This window comes from Chelonoidis abingdonii, chromosome 1, assembly GCF_003597395.2.
Source record: "Chelonoidis abingdonii isolate Lonesome George chromosome 1, CheloAbing_2.0, whole genome shotgun sequence".
Classification (NCBI taxonomy): Eukaryota; Metazoa; Chordata; order Testudines; family Testudinidae; genus Chelonoidis; species Chelonoidis abingdonii.
This window is the reverse complement of record NC_133769.1, coordinates 165171203-165190705: the sequence shown is the minus strand read 5'-3', so window position 1 is coordinate 165190705 and position 19503 is coordinate 165171203. Positions and strand designations below refer to the sequence as shown.

Below are 19503 nucleotides of genomic sequence, written 5' to 3'. Positions count from 1 at the left end.
GACTCTTTATTTTTTTAAAAATACTGTTTACATCTCTTTTGGCTGGGGACTTTGGGTTTCTGAGGAGTTGTAAAGTTAGAACACAAAGAAAAATAAGAGAGACTGAAGCTGCCTTTTTTGACAGAATCATCAAAGCACAGCAAACGGAAATACTGTAAGTGGCACCAATTCATCTCCAAGACCTTTTGCTTTTATAAAAAGAAAAGGCTGTAAAGCAACAGGAAGGCAAGAAGTAAGAAAACACATTGCGTGCACCTTCGAAGCGAGAAAATGAACAGACAGTACTATGTTTTGCTGGTTTCAGAAACTAGTGAGCGAGACCAAATTTTATAACAAAGAGGGTGACCCATAACACCATAGGATTGCAATAGGGAGTCACAGAGAACAATAAATGGTTTCAACCTAAGATCACATAAAAGTACTTGAGAGTCCTGCACGGCTTTTGTGACAAAGTTCTTCCTCTATCTTGGTGGGTCCTGCGCTTATTGGCGGATTTGTTCGTCTCAGAGATTCGCCATGTGGATCAGGGAACAGCCCAGAGACCTTCCCTTCTGGTAGAACCCACAGTCCAAGTAAATTCCTCCTGTGTCTGATCAGGAGCTGTGAAGTTTGGGGGGGAACCTGAGCTCACCCTCTACTCCAGGTTCCAGCCCAGGGCTCTGTGGACTGCAGCGTCTAGAGTGCCTCCTGGAACAGCTGCAAGACAGCTACAACTCCCTGGATGACTTCCCCATGGCCTCCTCCCAACACCTTCTTTATCCTTACCACAGGACCTCTCTCTTGGTGTCTGATAATGCTTGTACTCTTCAATCCTCCAGCAATACACCTCCCACTCTCAGCCCCTAGTGCCTCTTGCTCCCAGATCCTTGCACGCATAATACCAACTGAAGTGAGGTCCTTTTTAAACTCAGGTGCCCTGATTAGCCAGACTGTCTAATTTATTCTAGCAGTTTCTTCTTAATTGGCTCCAGGTGTCCTATTAGTCTGACTGCCTTAATTGGTTCCAGCAAGTTCCTGCTTGTTCTGGAACTGCCCCTGCTACCTTACCCAGGGAAAAGGTACCTACTTAATCCAGGACTAATATATCTGCCTTCTAACACTCCTCTAGCCATCTGGACTGACCCTGTCACATATCCCACCCCTCTTCACTCCTACTCAGCACCACAGGGTTGGGCAACTTGGGACGTCAGGCAGTGTACCCATGACAAGCCATCTGCATTGCCATGGTGGCTTCCAGCCTGGTGGTATATGGTGAAGTGAAAAGGTTGTAGGGACAGGAACCATCTGGTCACCCTTGCGTTCTTCTCTTTATTTCCGTTGCATCCACTGGAGAGGTGCATGGTCGGTTACAAGGGTAAACAGTAAACATAGCGTTTCCATGGCCTATTTCACAGCTAGGCACACTCTCTCAACCACGGCACACTTCTGCTCTCTCAAGAGGAGTTTCCTGCTGAGGTAGAGGATTGGGTGTTCTTTGTCTCTGACCATCTGCGATAGGACAGCTCCCAATCCTACTTTAGATGCATTGGTTTGTAAAATGAATTCTTTGTTGAAGTCTGGGGATTTAAGCCCGGGGTTACTGCAGATGGCTGTCCGTAGATCCGTGAATGCTTCCTCTGCAGCGTCAGTCCACTCCACCATGTCTGGACTCTGGGCTTTTATCAGGTCTGTCAGGGGACTCACTGTGGAGCGAAATGGGGAATAAATTGTCAGTAGTACCCCACCACACTCAGGAATGCCCAGACTTGTTTTCCCCAATTCGGCCGGGGCCAATTTTGGATAGCCTCTAGTTTGTTTAGTTGGGGCTTGACCATGCCCCTTCCTACAATGTAGCCAAGGTATTTAGCCTCAGCTAGCCCTATAGCACACTTGGCTGGGTTGGCTGTGAGGCCGGCCCGTCTTAGTATGTCCAAAACTGCTTCCACCTTTTCCAAGTGGGTCTCCCAGTCAGAGGTATGGATAATTATGTCATCCAGGTATGCAGCTGCATAACCGTTATGGGGCTGCAGAAGCTTGTCCATGAGATGCTGGAAGGTGCCCCATGCAGTCCAAAAGGAAGAACAGTATATTGAAACAGACCCTCTGGTGTAGAGAATGCCATCTTTTCTTTTGCATCTTTGTCAAGGGGAATCTGCCAGTATCCCTTTGTTAAATCAAGTGTTGACAAAAATCAGGAATTGCCCAGGTGGTCAACTAACTCAATGCAGGGTATGGGGTATGCATTAATTTTGATCTCATTAAGCTGGCAAAAGTCATTACAAAATCTAGTGGTGCCATCAGGTTTGGGCACCAACACAGTCGGGCTCGACCACTGACTATGGGATTCTTCAATAACTCCTAGTTCCAACATCCTTTTTACCTCTGTCTCGATCTCCTCCCTTTTTGCCGCTGGGACCCAGTAGGGCCTTAAAGTTACATTTACCCCAGGGTTTGTGATAATGTGATGATATGCTTCAGTGCCTTCTGCATTCTTCTGGTTTGGTGTCAGATCAGGGAATATCCTGATCTGCTCATGTAGGTTATTTCCCTGGGTCGGGGCCTCTTGGACCACGACACATGCCTCTTGCTAGTGCCAAGGTTTCAAGAGGTTAATGTGATAAATCTGTTCTTGTTTCTGGTGTCCTGGCTGCTGCACCTTGTAGGTTACTTCTCTCATGGGTTCAACCACCTCCTGGGGGGCCTACCATTGAGCCAGAAGCTTGCTTTCTGCTGTGGGTACCAAAACACCATCACTCGATCCCCTGGGTTGGAACTGTTGGACTTTTGCCTGGCGATTGTAATGGGTTCACTGGGCCTCCTATGCCTTTTCCAAATGCTCCCGTACAATAGGGGTGATCCGGGCTATCCGGTCTCGCATCTGCAATACATGTTCTATTATATTTCTCCTCTCGTTGGGTTCCTCTTCCCAGATCTCTTTGGTGATATCTAGTATGTCACGGCGCTGAAGCCCATATAACAAATCAAAGCAGGAAAACCCAGTTGAGGCCTGAGGTACCTCCCGGATAGAGAGCATATGGTAAGGTAGTAGGGTGTCCCAGTCTTTCCTGTCCCGACTTACCACCTTCCTTATCATAGCCTTGAGGATTCAGTTAAACCTTTCTACCAATCCATCAGTCTGCAGACGATACCCTGAGAACTTCAGTCTATGTATATGGAGCAGCGTACAGAAGTCCTTGATTAACTTCGACATAAATGGGGTTCCTTGCTCTGTTAATATCTCCTTCGGTAGCCCCACGTGGGCAAAGATCCCCATCAGCTCTTTGGATATCATTTTAGTGGCCATGTTCTGCAGGGGGATGGCTTCTGGGTAGCAAGTAGCATAGTCCAAAACAACAAGTACATATTGGTGGCCCCAAGCTGTCTGCTCCAGGAGTCTCGAGCTATTTGCTCGAAGGGGACCTCTATGATGGGACGGAGTACTAAAGGTGTCCTCAAGTGGGGACGGGGACTGTGCAGCTGACACTCCGGGCAGGACGCACAGTACCTCCATGCTTCATGTACTCCGGGCCAGAAGAACCATCATAAGACCCGTGCCAGGGTCTTCTCTACCCCCAAATGCCCCCCCAAAAGATGACTATGAGCAAGACTTAATACAGCGTTCTGGTGTTTTTGAGGTACTAGCATCTGCTGTACCTTCTGCCCCTGTACTGGCGCAACCCAGTATAAGAGATTCTTCTTCATTATGAACTAGGGTCCTGGTCCCTGGGGTCCCTGTGGAAGGGAAAACCCATCTATTTTGGTCACCTCCTTCCTAATGTTGTCGTACCTTGGGTCTTCTGCCTGGTCCCATCCAAAATTTCCTCTCCCAGGACTAATCTACCTGAAATCTAGAGGCCCAGCCTCTGTTGCCTCTACTGGTTCAGAGGCATTAGGGTGGGGGTCAGACTCGGGTGCTTCTCCCTCCTGGGCAGCCTCCTTTTCAGCTGCTCAGGTCCACCTACCTACAAAAGCGACCCTCTGGCTTTGGGTCAGTATTCAGGTTCCCAAGGCCTTAGTTGCCCTCCTTTCCCTTTTCGTCTTTCTACCCTGTCTGGGAGTGGAGAACAAATCTGGGGATATTTCAGAGAAAACTGTGGGTTGACAGTCTGCTTTGGATGCCTCACTAATTTCAGGCTTCCCATCTTTCTCCAATTCCCCCTAGTGGGAGTAAGTCTCCAAACCCTGGGAAGTCCCTCCCTATGAGCACCGGGTATGGGAGTTTAGGGACTACACCTGCTGCTACCTTAGAAGTGTTCCCATGGATCTCGATTTTTACTGGAATGGTGGGGTAGTAACCAACCATCCCATGGATGCATGTTATCCCCATACGTTTAGCCTGCTCCAGCTGACTACACTTCATGAGCTTCCCTGAGATAAACGTGATAGCAGTCCCCAAATCAACCAGTGCCGTGGTCTCTACCCCATTTAATTTCACTTGTCTGGTATACATGTGGGGTTAGTGAGACCCCCACAAGGTGGATTAGGGAGCATGGGTCTGCCCAGTTCCCCAGGTTACACTGCATAGGCTCCTTGGTATTGGGACACTGTGCAGCTATATGTCCCCACTCCCCGCAGGCATAACATCTAAATGGAGCCCTAGGCGTTCCCCAGTCTCTTGGTTTGGGCAGTCTAACATCACAATCATCTTCCCCATCAGTGCTCCGACTCTTTGTGCCCTCTGGTGGGTCTTCAGTCCCTCTCTTTTTCTACCTGGGCCCTACTGGTGGCCCAGTCACCCAAGCTCTAGGGCTTGGTGCTGCTAGTTTAACCTGGGTGCCTCTTCCTTAACTGATCGTGTCATCTCCCTCACTGTACTTCACCTCTCTACCAGTGTGACAACCTCATCAGAGGTGGAGGGTTCGTTCTGGCTTACCCAGGCATGAAGGTCTGACGGTAGTCCCCTCATGTATCGGTCGATGACCAGAACCTCTAGTATCTCTTCTGGACTCTGGGACTCCGTCTGCAACCACTTTCGTGCGAGATGGATGAGGTCATACAATTGGGACCATGGGGTTGTGTCTTCCTGGTACCTCCACTTGTGATACTATTGGATCCGCATTGCGGTCATTATCCCAGATCTGGCCAGGATCTCTGCTTTCAGTTGGGGGTAGTCTGCTGCAGCCTCTTCAGGCAGATCATAGTAAGCCTTCTGGGCCTCCACACACAGGAATGGGGCAAAGTGGCCAGTCCACTGATCTCGAGGCCAGGCCTCCCGTAGGGCTGTCCTCTCAAAGACCAGAAGGTATGCCTGTACATCATCCTCCTGCAGCATTTTCTGCAGCCAATGTCTGGCCCGTATGAATTGCATCCCATCATGGCTGTGGTTCAGCTCTGTAAGGGTATTTACCTGGTTTACCAGTTCCCGCAACATAGCTTGGTCCTGAGAAGCCTGGTCCATCAGCAAGCGATTAGTCTCTTGCTGCAGCCGCACTGCCTCCTGTTTGGCGGCTGCCTGGACATGGGTAGCCTCCTGCTGGGCAGCCGTGGCTTGTATCAGTGCCTGCACTACATCATCCATTGTGGTGAAAAAAATAAAAACACTTTTTTTTTTTAAATCACCCTCCTTCTTCCACCGTGCTGTGCACACCAGATTCCACCACTGACACCAGTTGTGACAAAGTTCCTCCTCTATCTTGGTGGGTCCTGCGCTTATTGGCGGATTTGTTCACCTCAGAGATTCACCATGTGGGTCAGGGAACAGCCCAGAGACCTTCCCTTCTGGTAGAACCCACAGTCCAAGTAAATTCCTCCTGTGTCTGATCAGGAGTTGGGAGGTTTGGGGGGAACCTGGGCCCACCCTCTACTCCGGGTTCCAGCTCAGGGTCCTGTGGACTGCAGCTGTCTACAGTGCCTCCTGGAACAGCTACACGATAGCTACTACTCCCTGGGCTATTTCCCCATGGCCTCCTCCCAACACCTTCTTTGTCCTCACCACAGGACCTTTCTCTTGGTGTCTGATAATGCTTGTACTCTTCAATCCTCCAGCAATACACCTTCCCACTCTCAGCCCCTAGTGCATCTTGTTCCGAGCTCCTTGCATGCATAATGCCAACTGAAGTGAGGTCCTTTTTAAACTCAGGTGCCCTGATTAGCCAGCCTGTCCTAACTGATCCTAGCAGTTCCTTCTTAATTGGCTCCAGGTGACCTAATTAGCCTGACTGCCTTAATTGGTTCCAGCAAGTTCCTGCTTGTTCTGGAACTGCCCCTGTTACCTTACCCAGGGAAAAGGGATCTACTTAATCTGGGACTAATATATTTGCCTTCTAACATTCTCCTGTAGCCATCTGGACTGACCCTGTCACACTTTCTATTTGCTGCTTCTGGAGAACCCACCCCTGCCCCCAAATAATTGTTAAAGCAATACTGCCAAGGCTGAAAGGACTAGATTAGATTTAACTGCTATAGGTATGTGTATCTGCAGTCACTCTGAAAGAAAGCCATGGGGTATGCAGCACAAAGAATAGTTTTGTTTTCTTCCGGAGAATTTTTGATCTTGACGAACCAGGCCACCACGCCCAGAAGCCTCAAGTGTTAATTGCTCTTGACCATTGACTCAGCCTTTAAACCTCTTCCAGCTATTAATTTTACCACTTAGGATCTCTGCAGAGGTCATCAGTCATCACATCACAAAATATTACACAAAATATTCTGATTCAGTCAAGACTGGCTAAAAGCAAATCTATTTAAAGCAGTAAGAGGAGACAGAGAAAATAGATTGTTGATGTTCCTTAGGTTCTTGAAATGGACAAGTACCATACTACCTAAAAACTTGGTTAGTTAGGATTTACAGGACTCAGTATTGTTTTATGATGGTTTTCTTGTGATTATTTAATTTGTTCTTTTTACCCCCTTTCCCTGCCCCCATATTTATTCACAGTGATTTTTGTGGTTGATTTCTTGACTTTTGTATATTTTCCTTTTAATGTGAAGAGTAACAAACAACAATGAAAGTGTTTTCTAACTGGCTGCAGATGAATGCACTAACTGCCGCTTGCTGCGGTTAGGCAGCTTGCCAGAACAGTTCTATGCTGATGCTCAAAGTGTGGTGCTGTCTGCCTGTGCAACTGGCGCATTTCAAGTTGATAGGGTTTTATATTTCTTTTCCTCTTGGAGGGAGGAAAAAAAACCTCTCTCATTGAAGTCAAAGGGAGTAGTTTGACGCAGGATTACACATTTAATGTCAAACCCAGTTTGCCATGACCTCTCCTTTCCCACCTAATATAAATTAAGGGCCTAATTCTGATGCCCTTCTACTGGGTAAATTCTCATTGATATCAACAGGAGCTTTGTCTGGAAAAAAAATAAATGAAGTGGACCACCAACAGGATTTCCAATAACCAGTATGACCTCCCAAAGATGAAAATCCAGGGCTAAGCTTGCAAACCCCTTACTCATGCGAGTAGGTTTGTTGTCTTTAGTGGAACTATTCATAGGAATAAGAGTTTGCAGCAGGGGCTCCAACCCACAAAGTTCTCATCCTCTTTGGACTGAAAAGTCCATCACAAAACACCCATTGACTTCAAAGAGAAAGGGATCAGGCCCCACCACAGCTTGTTGCTGAAAAAATTAAAATCAGCCTGTCCAGGGTGTTATTTCACTGTGCCACAGACAGTCATTGCCAGTTAGAGGAAGCCAGTAGAAAGCTAGTGTCAAACTGAATACTCCCCAGAGATTCTCAGACTTAGCTGCATATGGTTTCTCTCAAACAAGTATTTGTTGCAGGGAAGTCACACGAAATTGAGCACAGTTCCCATTCTAACACTAAAGTCTCACCAGACAGACCACCTGTAAATGGTTTCACATCACAAGTCCCACATGAATGAATTTCAGTGCTTCCATGCATTCTTTACACAGCCAGGTTAAAGCGGTGGTGGTACCCCTGGGCGTATGCAGAGGTCTTCCAGGGGTACATCAATTCATCTAGATATTTGCCTAGTTTTAGAACAGGCTACATAAAAAGCACTAGTGAAGCCAGTACAAACTAAAATAGGGTGACCAGACAGCAAATGTGAAAAATTGGGACGGGGGTGGAGGGGTAATAGGAACCTATGTAAGAAAAAGACCCAAAAATCGGGACTGTCCCTACAAACTTGGGACATCTGGTCACCCTAAATTAAAATGTCAGATTATAGAGCAGTATAAACAAATCATTTACTGTACACTGAAGTGTAATTACCATATTTATATTCCAGTTGATTTTATAATTATATGGTAAAAATGAGGAAGTGAGCAATTTTTCAGTAACAGCGTTCTATGACATATTTGTATGTCTGATTTTGTTACAAGTAGTTTTTAAATTCGTTGAAGCTTGGGGGTATCCAAGTCAGACTCCTGAAAGGGGTACAGTAGTCTGGGAAAGGTTGACAGCCACTGGGTTAAAAAGTTACTTTTTAAGAAATGTAGTTGCTGATACGTTATGTTTAGACCTGGATCTCCAGTGATTACAGTAAATACCCAGAGGAACGCCCTTTTCTGTTTTCTCAGGAGAAGACACACATTGGGAAAGATTCTTACTTGAAGTTGGCCAGAAGCCTATCCTGGGCTTTTTATAAAAGGGACACTTAAAAAATAAAATAAAATAAAGGGAACATGTGTGGTTCCACTTTAAAATAGTCTCCCTTCATTTCCGGTTACTTTATCGAGGATAGAGCAAGCAAATTATGTGCCATGTTGTATGCACTGTGGCTAACCTTGAGCTACCACAGCACATGCAGTACAACAAGAGACTGAATCCTCCATTGCAATGAACTGTCTTTGCTTGCCAGCCCTCCAGCCCTATTGAAGCTCTAAAGTGCATTAATGCTGTGAGAGATTGTCACTGACTCAATTTCCCCCCACCCCCGCATCTTCCATCAGACACTGATACAAGGGTTAAGGACACTTCTTTTCTTTAGGTCAGCAGGGGTTCCCCAAGTCAAAGCACCCTCTCCTTTTCGCTTGAGCTTCTCAGAAGGAACCCACACACATTAGCGTAGATATTTTGTACTACATCCAGCCCTGTGATATGACAGAAATTCAGCAGACTTGATTAGGAAGCCTGGTTGTGAGGTGAACTGATCACTCAGCTATTTATCTGAGGCTTCATCAGATCTCGAATCTATTTGGAGAATGGCCATGAAGTTGCTGGGAAAGGGTGGGGGGAGAAAAGAAATGTTCACATTTGCCCTTGACTGCCAGCATCTCCCCGTGGGATTTGCTCCTTCCTGTTCTCTACACTTGCGTTTTCTTGCTTTTTTACCTGCATTATGATCATCTGCTTCTGCAATTCATGAAGGCTATGGAACCTTTAAAAATAAGCAGATGGAGATTTCTAAAAGTGTTTAGACACCTAGAGATGCTGATAGATGCCTGGTGGGATTTGGAGTGGCTAGGTGCCTAACTCCCATGGGAGTTAGTGCTCAGGCCCCTTTGAAAATCCCCTCTAAGCACCTTGTCTTTAGATGCCTAAATACCTTTAAAAAGCTGGCCCTCAGAGGCAGCAAGGATCGATACACAAGCTGCGCAACCCCAGGAGTAGTTTTGGAAGCACTGTGGTTCAGGGTAGGTCTACTCTGGAGCTGGAGGTGTAATTCCTTGCTCTGCTAGCTCTGGCCGATCTTGTGTACTAAAAATAGCGATGTAGCTGCAGCTGCCTTGGCAGCGGAATGGACTGGCCATCCTATGTCCATACCCATGGCTTCAGATGGAATTGCATTTGGGGCAGCTAGCCCATCACATTGCAGCAGCTACATTGCTATTTCTAGCATGCGAGCTCAATCAGGGCTACTGCAGGTATGCCTATCCAAGTTAGGAATTACACTTCCAGCTCCAGTGCAGAGGTTCTCTCAGAAGCACAGTTCCATCTTTCTCTGGGAGACGCAGGGGACATAATTTGCTCCTGACCTGTACCAGCAGTAAATTACACCACTTTGCACAGTGGCTCAGCTGTGCTGGCCCATGGCTGGATGGAAAAAGCCATGGTTCTGCCCATTTCCTGTCCTCTCCCTAGCTGTCTGCTGTAGATCCTAAGATCCAAGTAGCTCTCTCAGGGGCATTAGGAAATTCTTAGTTCCCTCCACGGGAGCATAGTCCAAGTCACAATCTAGCCCTAAATAATTTCACAAAGAAACCCCGCAAACCCATCAAAGGCATCAGTCCTTGCCAAAACCAACAGATTAAAACAAATTTGAAGTTTCCAAGCCACACTGTTTTGGAGTTCCGATGAGCCAAAAAAAACATTTAAAAAAAACCACTGTGTGAGATCACCTCATTTTTGGAACCTTCTTATCTCCCATATGCCTTATCTGATTTGCCTCAGACTTTCCATCCTGGTATACTTTGTCTGTGAAATTGCAAGTGAATTGGATTAGGTTTGGCAAAGACAGAGGTCAGTCAAAAAAAAAAAAATTTAAAAAAAAAAGTCTGAGGGCTGAGGGTTTGTTTCATCCTGAACTATGGGCAGACTACTGTATCTCCATAAGATATTTGATTTTTTAGAAGTATTTTATTGTCCATATGGTCTACTCTTCATTTGTGATCCCTCTCACCTGTACACAGTAGTCACATCTTGTAATAAAACCACAAAAACAGTGCATTGCATGAGAAAAAATAAACCTAAAGGAATTTTACCTACTACCCCTCTCCATTTCCCAACAAGATGGTCATTTTTTGTTGTTGGCAAGGCTTCCATTTAACTACTCCGTTCTCCAAGCCCTGCATATTCCAATGTTTAATGTCAGTCACAAGTTAGCCAGTACCTTCAAAGCCAAGGCATCACTTTGCTTTTTATACAGATAATACCTTTGGTTTGAGATGGAAGTGAGGAAAGCTGGACACAAAAGTTGTGCTTAGTGAGAGGGACTTTCACCTTCCCATGGAGACAGTTTCCGCCCCCCTGTCTAGTTGTTGTCAAAGCTGTATGCTAATTACCACTAAGAGTTAGTAAAGGGAACAAAAAGGGATACTGAGAATACAGTGGGGAAATGAAAAACAGCAGAAACAGGATTAGGGTCTCAGAGGTCATGGGTCCTGATTAAAAGCCTATTGAAGTCTCTGGGTGAATCTTTCTATTGACTTCATTGGGCTTTGGATCTGGCCATGGAGTCCAATGGGAAGGGGAAAAAAAGGTGTGTTTGGGGGAGGGTAAACATAATGACCCCCATGAGAATGGTGACTAAATCAACCCCAGAGCTTCAGTACAAAACTCTACTACTCACACTGAATAAATTATTTCATTAGTTTCAGCCGCAGTGCTGTTATCCTCTTGTGAATGAGTCACAGAAGGGCGATGAGACATACTTTGCCTGTATGTGCCCCGTGTGTGTGTGGCAGGGGGGTAGGGAGAAGGATGAAAGAAGAAGGTGCAAAAGACATACCAACACTGACATGGCACATACTTTTTTAAATTTAAAAAAAGGAATACGACATTAGTACATTGACCTACTGGGTGACTCTGGGCAAGTCACTTCAACTTTCTATGCCTCAGTTTCCCCACTTCTGAAAAGATGATACTTTAAAAAAAAATAATACACAGAGCTCTACAAATGACTACTCTATAAGAATACCTACTATGTGCACAGATACCAGCAACTTAATATTGTGAGTTACCCACAGCAGCACAAAGAATGCAAAAATAAGATCTGCTGAAAATTAAACTAATAAAAAGTTAAGGGGTATTGCATCATTAAAGAAAAGAGAGCCACAGGCAGGACAGACTTGGCTTAGCTGCTGTCTGCCTTTCTTGCTATACAATATCTGCCCATTCTTCCTTTGGAAGGGTTATCCAAAGGGGGCTTGATCCAACAACCCTTGATCCAATCCCAAAGTGAACAGAAAGATTTCCAGTATCTTGAAAAAGAAAAAAGAGTGTGAGACAAACAGTAAGCTCTTAGAATGGGTAATGGAATAAAAAGGGTCTTATTTACAGAGTTGGTCAAAAACAGCAGGGGCGGGGGGGGGGGCACGGAACAAACCCCACCTAGTTTCACAAGCAATTTTCAATACTTTGAAATAAATTTAAAAAAAATACAAATGGACCAATGTATAGTTTTATCAAAAAATATCATTTTTAAAAGAAAATTATTAAAGCTATAGAAAACATTATGAAACTGAGTGGAATTTTGTTTACCAAAACATTCAATAAAAAAATTTTAAAATTAAAAGGCAACGTTTTTCACAAAAACAAAAAGTTTACCAATGTCGACAATTTTAGTGAAAAATTTCATTTTGAAGAATTTCATTTTGAAGAAGTCATCTTTCAAGGAAAAACCTTTTCATTGAGAAAACATGGAGCAGCTCCCTTTCGTTAATTAGATGTGCAAACTGTACTTTTTCTGGGTTGTACAAAATTCATACCTAAAAATTGAAACTCTGCTTCTGATGTCATAAATGGTTGCTGTGCATATATGGCTGAGATCCCACAAAACCAGGGATGATGTTACACAAAACAGAAAAAAGATAGACTTTTAATTAAAATCCCATGAGAAAAAAAGTGAGGCAAAAACACAGCATATAGTGTCGGCAATGTTATCTCTCAACTGAAGGTTTTCCAAGGCTTTCCATGGAGGGATCATGGAAGCTCAGCCACTGACTTCAGGGGCGCAAGATCACCCTAAGGCCCCATCTCAGCAAAGCACTTAAATAAGTGCTAAAATCGCATTGATGTCAGTGGGACTTAAGCATGTGGTTAAATGTTTTGCTAAATAGGGATGGACAACTGAATTGGGGTTTTATATATTTAGTACCAGCAATTTAATCCTAATTTTATAATTCTTACATCCAAAATTACAACTAAATGTACTGTTTATTTGGACAGCGCTGTTTCTTTCCTACATTGTGTTGGATACTGTAAGCAACTAGCTACATTTGAGATCATAAAATTCCTAGGATAGGGAGTGCGAGTTCAGAATCATGAAACAAATCCACCATATAGAGTACGTTTGCTAACATACTTTCATTATTTTAATGAAATATTGAGTTCTTCTTTCTAACAATTCAATCCTCTTCAGTTACTTTCAAGTGTGACTTAGGATCATTCTTGGAAAGATTAATGGATATGCACTATGCTAAATTAAGAAAATACAATAATGATATTATATTATTCTATGAATTATGTCAAAAAATGCACTAAGAGAATGTTAAAGCCACAAAGTTAAGCATTCAAAAATTAGAAAGAACCAGTATTTAGGTTGTCTGTTCTCCCTGTGCAACCTTAATTTGGCCCCCTTGTTCATATTCATTATGATACAGTTCTCCTAGCTCTGCCACTGACCCATTTTATGAGCTTGGGCAAGTGACTTAAAACAATCTGTGCCTTATTTTACCCATCTGCAGAACCTATAGAATAGGTATCTGATGTACCTCACAGAAGTGTTGTGCGGCATCATCTTTGTAAAATCTTTGAGGTCCTTATGTAGAAAGTGCTCTTTCTATAATCTGATTAAGTATTATTACTTTCTGTTCTAATCTGAGAGTGGCCAGGCCAGTAAGAGGGGTATATGTTCCACCCAAGTGTTTACCATCTTGTTCCTCTCCATTCATGTTTTGTTTGCCTTAATACTACTACTTTGTGGCTGAACCCTGCATCCTGAACCATTTGGCTGAAGAAGAAAATCCAAAATGGAGGACATTTCATTTTAATGTGAATTAGGCCGAGTGGCCACAGCCCTATTGGGCTTTTTAACAGAGCCTGGGCTCCCCATATTGGCATCAAAATCAGTGGTCAGATTTACAGAAGAGCTCAGCACGCTGGAAAGAACCTAACAGCAAAGCTGTGCCTTTAGCAATTCCTTATTATTTAAGGGATCGTCAAAAAAAGTTTTAGAGCATGAGTTCTCTGTGGGAGCTGCCTTACACTGAGGCCCTCTCCCGTCCCTCACATACACCCTCAGGTCCCTGCTAAGCTGGAAAGGGGGAGCTTGGGGCTGAAGCTAGTCAGAGAAACCCAGCCCCAGGTTGATCCTTCCCTAGGTTCCTTTTGCTCCCCAGGTCTCCCTGCCTTGTAGCTGCTCTGGTTGCCTTTGTCCCACTTTCCTTACACCCTCCCTGACATGGGAGGGCTTGAGGGGCCTGGAGAAGGGAGTCAGAGCAGCTGGTGGAGTGCGCAACCACTTCACTGCTGGATCTGCTCCCTGTGGGTTGTAGGAGGCTTCTGTGACCCACAGGAGGCTTGACACATCCAGGAGCAGAGTACCCGCCAGTACTCCATTAGTTGCATTGATCTCCAACCTCCCTACCCACTTCCATCACCTCAGGGTCAGGGCTGAGACAAGAACCGCAGGCCCAGTTTTTAAGGCAGCAGCTGGAGCCACTGCTGCAACCTTCCCACCCCACCATGGTACCCACCACCCTCGGCTCCAACCACCCTTATCCTTCCCTCCCTCAGCTGAGACCCCCCTATTCATACATCCCCACTTCTGCTCTCACTGACCTGCCCTAGAATTTACCCCTGGAGTATTCTGGGAGGGGGCAGTGGCCATTCCCACTTTCCCTCAGCTTCTGGGGAAGCCTGTCTGGTCAACCTCCCATCTTTCCTCCTTGGGCCGGGGGAGGGGCATTGCCCCCTACTCCATAGGAGAATCTATCTTCAGGGCAGGACCACTGACCTTCCCCCTCCTTTTGGGGCAGAGGCCCAGGTCCAATGCACACTGAGCCTGGCAGGCTCCGACCTGGCCTGGCCCACTAATGGCTGAGCTGGGGAGTTCACCCCTTCGAGATGGAGAATCCTGCCACACATGGTCTAGTCTCTCCACCAAGGGAACCCCAGTCTCTAGGGGGCAGGGCCTTAGTGGTAGCAGCCATACATATGAGGCAGGACCCTCCTTCACAGGATCCAGGAGCTGGTAGGCTCCATATATACCTGGCCTGAGCAGGAGGAACGCAAAACTGCTCTGCCCCCAAATATGCATCATTATGGACATAGTGCCTTGTTCAGTACACTTTACTTTGTCACCACCAAGACAAAAAGTGCCCCAATTCTCTGTTGGGCACAAACTGCACTTTGCAAAGAGGTGGTGGTAGGGGAGGGAGAGAAAGAAGGAAACTGGATTTAGCTGCCTTTGCACTTCATTGTATTTTCCAGTGGCCTGCCTAGCCCTCGGTGTAAAGTAAAGGAGCTAGATGGACTCTTAATTTTCATTTGGCTGTAATGGCCTGCTAGATGCTGTTCCACAGCCAAGAATACCCAGAGGACTCTGCCCTGGCCAGACCTCCGCTCTCCTCCACATATGTGATTAGGGGTGGTGAAGAGCTATTTTGACACCTCGCTACCAGCTGTGGGAACCTCCTTGCTCAAAGCGTTCTCTGGAGCGGAGTCTGAGGCCTGGGGGAAATAAGGGAAGACAGAAGCAGGCCCCAAGTTTGCAGTGCACATTTTGACACTAGCAGCCAAACCACAAATACTTGAATAGCAAGTAAAGCGTAGCCTATAGAGACTCTTCCCACTGCCTCAGGTCATCTATGGTCACACCCTACTCTGGTCCCCAAAATCTGTTCTTCCCTAGGAAACTCCCAGTTCTCTGAATCCCTATGTCCCGCCAATACAAAAGGGAAGTGAGCTGGTTGGACATTCAATTATAACTAAGAACAAGAACGGAGACATAGAATCTGGGCTCTGTGTACACGGTAGTCACAGAATTCACCCTGTGATGCAGATTTCGGTTCCAGAATCTGAGCTTTTCGGTTTTTTTAAGTTACATTTCTAGCCTCCATTATCATGAAGAAAACAGACATGTGGACTGAGTGTAGCCAATGTAATGATGTTCGCCTGTGCTCATAGATAGCTTAATACAAAAGTTCTGTGAGCAGGGCCGGCTGTAGGCACCAGCAAACCAAGCACATGCTTGGGGCAGCACAATTTCAGGGGCAGCATTCTGGACACCTTTTGTTTGTTTGTTTGTTTTTGTTTTGCTTCAGCAGTTGCACTCTCAGAGGTGGGTTTGGTTTTTTTTGTTTGGTTTTTTTTGGGCTTGGGGTGGCAAAAAACCTAGAGCTGCCCCTCTCTGTGAGGGGTGAGGCATCCTGGTCCTCTCAATGGGGTAGTAACACAAAGAGAACTTAAACAATCAGCATAGTTAACTCTTTCACTGCTGATTATTTTAGTAAAGAGAATTCAGCTAGTGAGCTTATCCCACAAATCCTAATTTGCTTCCCCCACCTGCCCAGGTGACAAAGCCCAAGGCATCCCATATCCAATTACTCTAACTTCCAGCTCCTCTAACGACTTCTGCAGTGCAGATATGCATTTACAATACCAACTCCCATGGCACAGTTAAACCTGAATGTGTAGGAGCAGCAATGGTATAAAAGAAACCAGTTTTAGTATAAACATAAACACAGGGATTATTGTATTGAGTGTATTATTCATGGTTATGTCTAAACAAATCTTCCTATTAAAGTGCATATGAAGCTGCTAAAAATGTTTTCATCAGTGATGCAGAATCCAGAGATCTTGCTACAGAATTTAGGTCCAGCTTGCTGCAGAGAACAAGGGGCTTTGGCTAAGATACAGGATTTCTGTATGAAAATATCATTTGCATGTTTTTATGTGCAATAAATTATCCCCTTTTCTTTACTTCTGCAGGTCATGGCTGTGCTGCTAGCCCGTGTGCAGCTGCTGGCAGTGGCTGTAACAGTTTATCTAGAGCTAGTGAGATCCATTCAAGGGGCCGTCTATTATGGGATCAAGCAGCTGCCACCCCATATCCCACAATATCAGGCCCTTGGACAACAAGTACCTCACATGCCACTGGGCAAAGAAGGCATTCCAATGCAGCACATGGGCAAGGAGGTGCCACACATGCAATATGGAAAAGAATACCCTCATCTGCCTCAGTACATGAAAGAAATCCCACAGCTGCCTATGCTCGGCAAGGAGATGGTGCCAAAAAAAGATAAAGGTAAACAATAGAAAGTGAAACCACCTCCCACTCCTCTCAGACGCGCAGGGACCAACACTGGGTTAATATTTTAGGAACCATAATTAGTACCTAACTGCAGATAAATAATGGTCATAAGACATCACTGCTTATTGTTTCTGCAGCCAGGGGCTTACACAGCCTGGCACGCACCTTGAGTGGTTGGCCAGGTTCCTGCCATAGAAGAGCATGCTTGGGTACATGCCCAATGAATGTGGCCGAATCTGCTTGTGGTAGAAGTTGGGAGGGGCCAAGCACCAGCTCACAGTGTCATTCACTCAGGTGTGGCCCAGCCACCCCTCCATCATGACAGGAGCAGTGGGGTGATGGGGGGGGGCAAATGTGAGTAAGTGGCATTGCAACCTGGCGCTCAAGGTGGCAGCAACCTCAGTCAGGTTTGGCCTGGCCACCCCAGCTGCCTAGTTTGCCTATAGCAAGAGCAGCCAAATAACTGATTTTCCCAGGAAAGGAGACGTAACCAAGGTCCCACACTGCTGGGGGCCCTCATGGCCAGACAGAGCACAACAGCTCACTCACTGGGCTACCCCCAAGTTACTCCAGAGGTTTGGCAGTTTCTCCGTCAGTAGCTCAGCCCTCTGGCGAGGTCCCCATATTAAGGCCACCCATCCCAGGGCCACAGTCCTCCAAACACTCCCAAACAAATCTCTTTATCACGAACAAAAATTCTTCCACCTCTCTAGGGCACTTCTTTCAGGCCAATGGGGAACCCAGTCCCACCCTGTACTCTAGCTTCCAGCCCAGCACCCTGTACTGAACAACTAGGTCTGCTCCTTTACCTGAGCGGCAGTTTTCTTTAGGCCACTTCCTAGCCAGCCTTTTAAGGTCTCCTCTTGGTGATTCCATCTCTTCCCAGCTTAATCAAGGTCTCTCCCAGGCCTTCCTGCCTGGAGGGCTGGCCATAATCCCTGGGCTTTCTGCCTAGCTCTGCCTCCAGAGCTTTTCCCAGCTGAGCTTTATCACCACTTAAGCCTGGCTCTCATTCTATTACTGCAGTCACCTTCTGCTCTTTAGGGGAATTGCCTGATTCCCCTCTGATAGGGTTCACTCTGTCAGCAGGTTGGCTTAGCCCCAGGCCCTCCAGCCCACAGGGCAGGCTATCCTGTCACAAGGGTTAATGGAGGAGGGCATCCTATCAGCAGGGAATTTCTCTGTGGTCTGGTATGTTTGCCCTACAGACCTATATAGAAAGATCTGAAAACCTGCAGTCCACAGAGCTAACTTGTAGTATGGGTAGATCTGCACCTGTAAAATGGAAGTAAAATTTATCTACTGCATAGGGTGTAGCGCACTTAGTGTTTGTACTGTGCTTTGAAGATGTTAAGTACTATATAAATGCTATGGGCTAGATTGTCCCTTGCTTTGTGCATGTGCAGGGAATTAATGGGGGGGAGAGGGGGTTAAGAACTCCCTTTATGTTCCTCCATGGGCTGTGCACATGCTGTTTCCCTTTCACCTATGCAGACAAGTGAGTGGGGAGGGGGCAGTGCTTTGACTCCACCCTCCTCAAAGCACCAGGCAGAATAGCTGAGCAGGTGCACAGGGTGTTATTGTTTGCTGCTGATATACGTCAACAAATCACTAACACCAGCACCCCACTGCTGAAACAAGGGAGAAGCAGGGCAGGAATTGCGCCTCCCAGAGGTACCATTCCTTCCCTGTGTTGCTATGTATTTCCTCATACACAGGCCTGTGGCAAAGCTACAGTTGAGCCCCGACTAGTTTGATGCATTGAGCCAATACAGATTATTAAATTATTGTGTCTCAAATCAGTTTAGATCTTTTAAAATGAAAGGGCATAACATTCAGAGGCAGAAAAGACCGGGGATATGGGGCCATGAGAGGCAAAAATGGGTGATTTAGGGGTAATGGGGTAGAAAAGATTAAGAATGCCAGATTTAAGGATAATGCTGAAGATATCACACTGGTAAATACCTTCTTCTGGTTTTCATTGGTTAAGTTCAATTCTTAACATCTCACTATACATTTTTGTATATAGCTGGCTGCCAATGCTGAAATACATTGACTTACTAAAACTGCATAGACTTAAGAAGTCTCGCATAAAAGTATGTTTGGCTATTTAGCTTATTTTGCTTGTCAAACCCGGAAAAGCTAGCCCAGGAAAAGCACTTTTTTGCTGGTATAAGCTGCTTCTCCACTGGAAGAGATTTGTCAGCATAGCTACAATGGTATAGCTATACCAGCAATATATTTAAGTGTAAACTAAGTCGTCAACTAGAGGGGTGACATATTTATAACAAAATAAAGAACTACTCAAAATTCAAGGTTTTTGGCATTTCATCACAGACTTGAAAGTTGGCCCGTATATGTGGAAAATTGACCTAAAATGTGGATAGCTTTTACATAAAAATTAAGGGAAGATTTTGAGGGGAAAATAACTATTTCACATATACTACAAATAAAGTGATATTTGGGGTGCATGAAATCATTCAGAACAATAAAAGTGCTATGCTTGATTCTAATCAACAACACCTGGGGCCATGAGGTGATAGTACCTAGTGTATCTACCACAAATCCAAGCAATATCTAAATGAGACCAAGCTATTTAAACTGCATCCATGATTTCCAATAAAGCTAAAATTATGGTTCATCT

The 19503-nt window shown here is 45.5% G+C and overlaps 1 protein-coding gene across 1 annotated transcript in view; it reads left to right on the top strand.

Moving 5' to 3' along the window:
• COL8A1 (collagen type VIII alpha 1 chain) overlaps window positions 1–19503 on the top strand; it is a 155400-nt gene that overhangs the window by 133965 nt on the left and 1932 nt on the right. Inside the window, exon 2 of the mRNA XM_032804632.2 lies at window positions 16538–16853. Coding sequence (XP_032660523.1) covers window positions 16541–16853 — 313 coding nt within the window. The 5' untranslated portion in view covers window positions 16538–16540. The remainder of the gene's footprint in view (window positions 1–16537; window positions 16854–19503) is intronic.